The sequence below is a fragment of the Galeopterus variegatus genome, unplaced genomic scaffold (genome assembly GCF_000696425.1).
Source record: "Galeopterus variegatus unplaced genomic scaffold, G_variegatus-3.0.2 Scaffold904, whole genome shotgun sequence".
Classification (NCBI taxonomy): Eukaryota; Metazoa; Chordata; class Mammalia; order Dermoptera; family Cynocephalidae; genus Galeopterus; species Galeopterus variegatus.
Genome location: NW_007727015.1, coordinates 175666 through 178159, shown reverse-complemented (window position 1 = coordinate 178159; position 2494 = coordinate 175666). Strand labels below are relative to the sequence as shown.

Genomic DNA, 2494 nt, shown 5'->3' with positions numbered 1-2494 from the left:
AGCAGTCTGAACATACACAACATTTACTGTTGAGTTCACTGTCATATGGGCATGGTTCTTGGCACCCCAAAACAATTACAATAGTAACATCAAAGATCACCGATCAAAGACCATAAGATATAATAATAACAATAATATATAATAATAATGACAAAGTTTGAAATATTGCACAAATCACAAAAATGTAACACAGAGATACAAAATGAGCACATGGTGGTAAAAAGGTACTGATAGCATTACTCCACACAGGGTTGCCACAAACGTTCAATTAGTAAAAAAAAAAAACAATGAATGTGAAAAGAGTCACCCAAATCATTTTCCTTAAGCTTATTTCTTTAGTGAACTCAGGTTGAGAAAGGCTGCCCTAGGGGATAACAGAGGTACATAATTAAACAAACCTGGGTCCCTGAATAACTATGGAGAAGTCTTTACATAAATGATAAATGAGTCATTATGTATTTTAAGGTCTATTTGTTACAGAAGCTAACATTGCCTCAATTAAAAGATCATCCTAAACTGACTCTTCCTTCTTCTAAATTTGTTCTTTACACCCACTTTTTGGTGATTAAAAAGAGGCACACAAATCGAATATCCACATTTTGGTTTTTCTCCACAAAATACAAATGGTTTATGCAATTCTAATATGGTGGTGCTTTTATAATCAGTCAACACAAAGTTCAACACTTTTAAATTTTAATGAAAAAGTATATAACCTATTTGAAAATTACAAATTCAATTACAATTTGAAGAAAAAAAGATGTATTTATATACCAACTTACATAATAAACAAAACTTAGACTTTGAAGCCCTAACATTTCAAAAGTATTCACCCTCTGACATACAAACCTATTATGCAGCAACAGTGCTATTGATCTAAAAATAGAATATATCTTTCCAATGTAATTCTTTATTTTTAATTTGTACAACTCACCACGGTTGTTTTCACTCTTAGTACCCTGGGTTCACCAGGATGTGATCCAAGGCAAATCAGCCTAGATTTTTAAGGAAAAACCTTTTCCAGAAACTTCTTTACCTATTCTTTCCTCTCCTATGAAGAAGCTGTCCCTACCCGCATGACTCTGAACAGTGTGTTGATGTTGTTGCTTCGAATTGCATCCCGACAAGCAGTAATCACCTGGTTCTTTGGTTTTCCAACTATATGAGAAGAAACATCAAGTCAGTATGACTCAAAAGGTTATTAAAAGTGAATTTATAAATTACAAGCCAGTTTTAAAACAACATAAAACTATAAAACTAAGAGTAGAAAAGAGTTATATATGAAAATCTAACTAATTAATCTTACCTACCACTACCTAAAAAAGGTAATTGGAGAGGGAATGTATCACAAAACAAACACACAGACCCTATCAAACCTAGAAACCAAAAGTCATTTTATAGAAAAGGATCAAAGATCATATCTACTTAGCAAAGAATATTTCTAAAGAGGTCAAAAGCATTGACCCAAAACAGCAGAATTCAGGTATAAATCTCTGGTTATATTTCTGCTTCCTTTGGTTTATCCTATTGTTCTTTTTCTCAATTTTAAAGTTGGACACAACTCATTACTTTTCAGTCTCTTTTTTTCTAATGGGGGCTTCAAGGCTATCCCTTTGGATATATATAGTATTCTTTGGAAGATGCAGCAAGATCTAAGAAAAGGAGCTGAAAGGTTTTTTTCTCTTTAAACTTTGGAGACTAACAAAATTCAAGTGACTGGTGCCAACTCTGGAGTGTTAAAGGTATGTTAAAGCCCCAGTAGGAATTATTGAATGCTACCACCATCTCAATGATTCTCACCCAAAAAATTACAAATTATGGTGCTACAAAAAGAAACTTACCACGCAGACGACCTGCTCTTTGAATTGCTTGATTTACTGCTTTGAGATTTCCCAATAGCTCTGTGTGATTGTTACAGCGAATTTTATATCCATTTAGCAAGTCTTTATTAAGGTCATAAAGTTCCATATAGCGATTCTTCATTGTTTTCCTGTATAAATCAGTAGAAATTTAACATCATTTTATCTCAATATGGCAGGCTTAAGAAAAACTTGCAAATGTCTTATTAAACAAGGAAAGAAAAGAAGACACCATTATTAGCTGTATTTTCATTAAAACAGGGTAAAAGCTAAAGTTTGCTTTGAAAACACTAAGAAGTTTCCACAGAAATATTCTATTTCTTCCCAATAAATGGAAGACAAGTGGCCTTCCTTAGTTATTGATCCATGGTCTGTTTTGGTTTAGGAACTTAAGAATTATCAAGCCTACTGTGCTGAAGGGAAAAGTTAAGCAAGGTGATAGGCTACCTTCCAAGTTTCAGATTAATATTCATTAGACCAAAGTGACCTATTCATAATAAAGCACTTTTAGACAACTAACATTCAGCTTCAAGGTTTTAAAATCAAAGGCATAAAAATTAAAACCACAATTCCTACACAACAATGAAAATGATGAATTTTTTTTTTTTTTTTTTTTTTTTTTTTTTTTTTTTTTTTTC

General features: G+C 32.2%; 1 protein-coding gene across 1 annotated transcript in view; it reads right to left on the bottom strand.

Moving 5' to 3' along the window:
* The window catches only part of BBS2 (Bardet-Biedl syndrome 2), a 35497-nt gene continuing 33003 nt past the window's right edge, over nucleotides 1-2494 (bottom strand). Inside the window, exons 16-17 of the mRNA XM_008573331.1 lie at nucleotides 1839-1987; nucleotides 1-1155 (exon numbers count right to left, since the gene is read on the bottom strand). Of these exons, the coding sequence (XP_008571553.1) occupies nucleotides 1049-1155; nucleotides 1839-1987 (256 nt within the window). The 3' untranslated portion in view covers nucleotides 1-1048. The remainder of the gene's footprint in view (nucleotides 1156-1838; nucleotides 1988-2494) is intronic.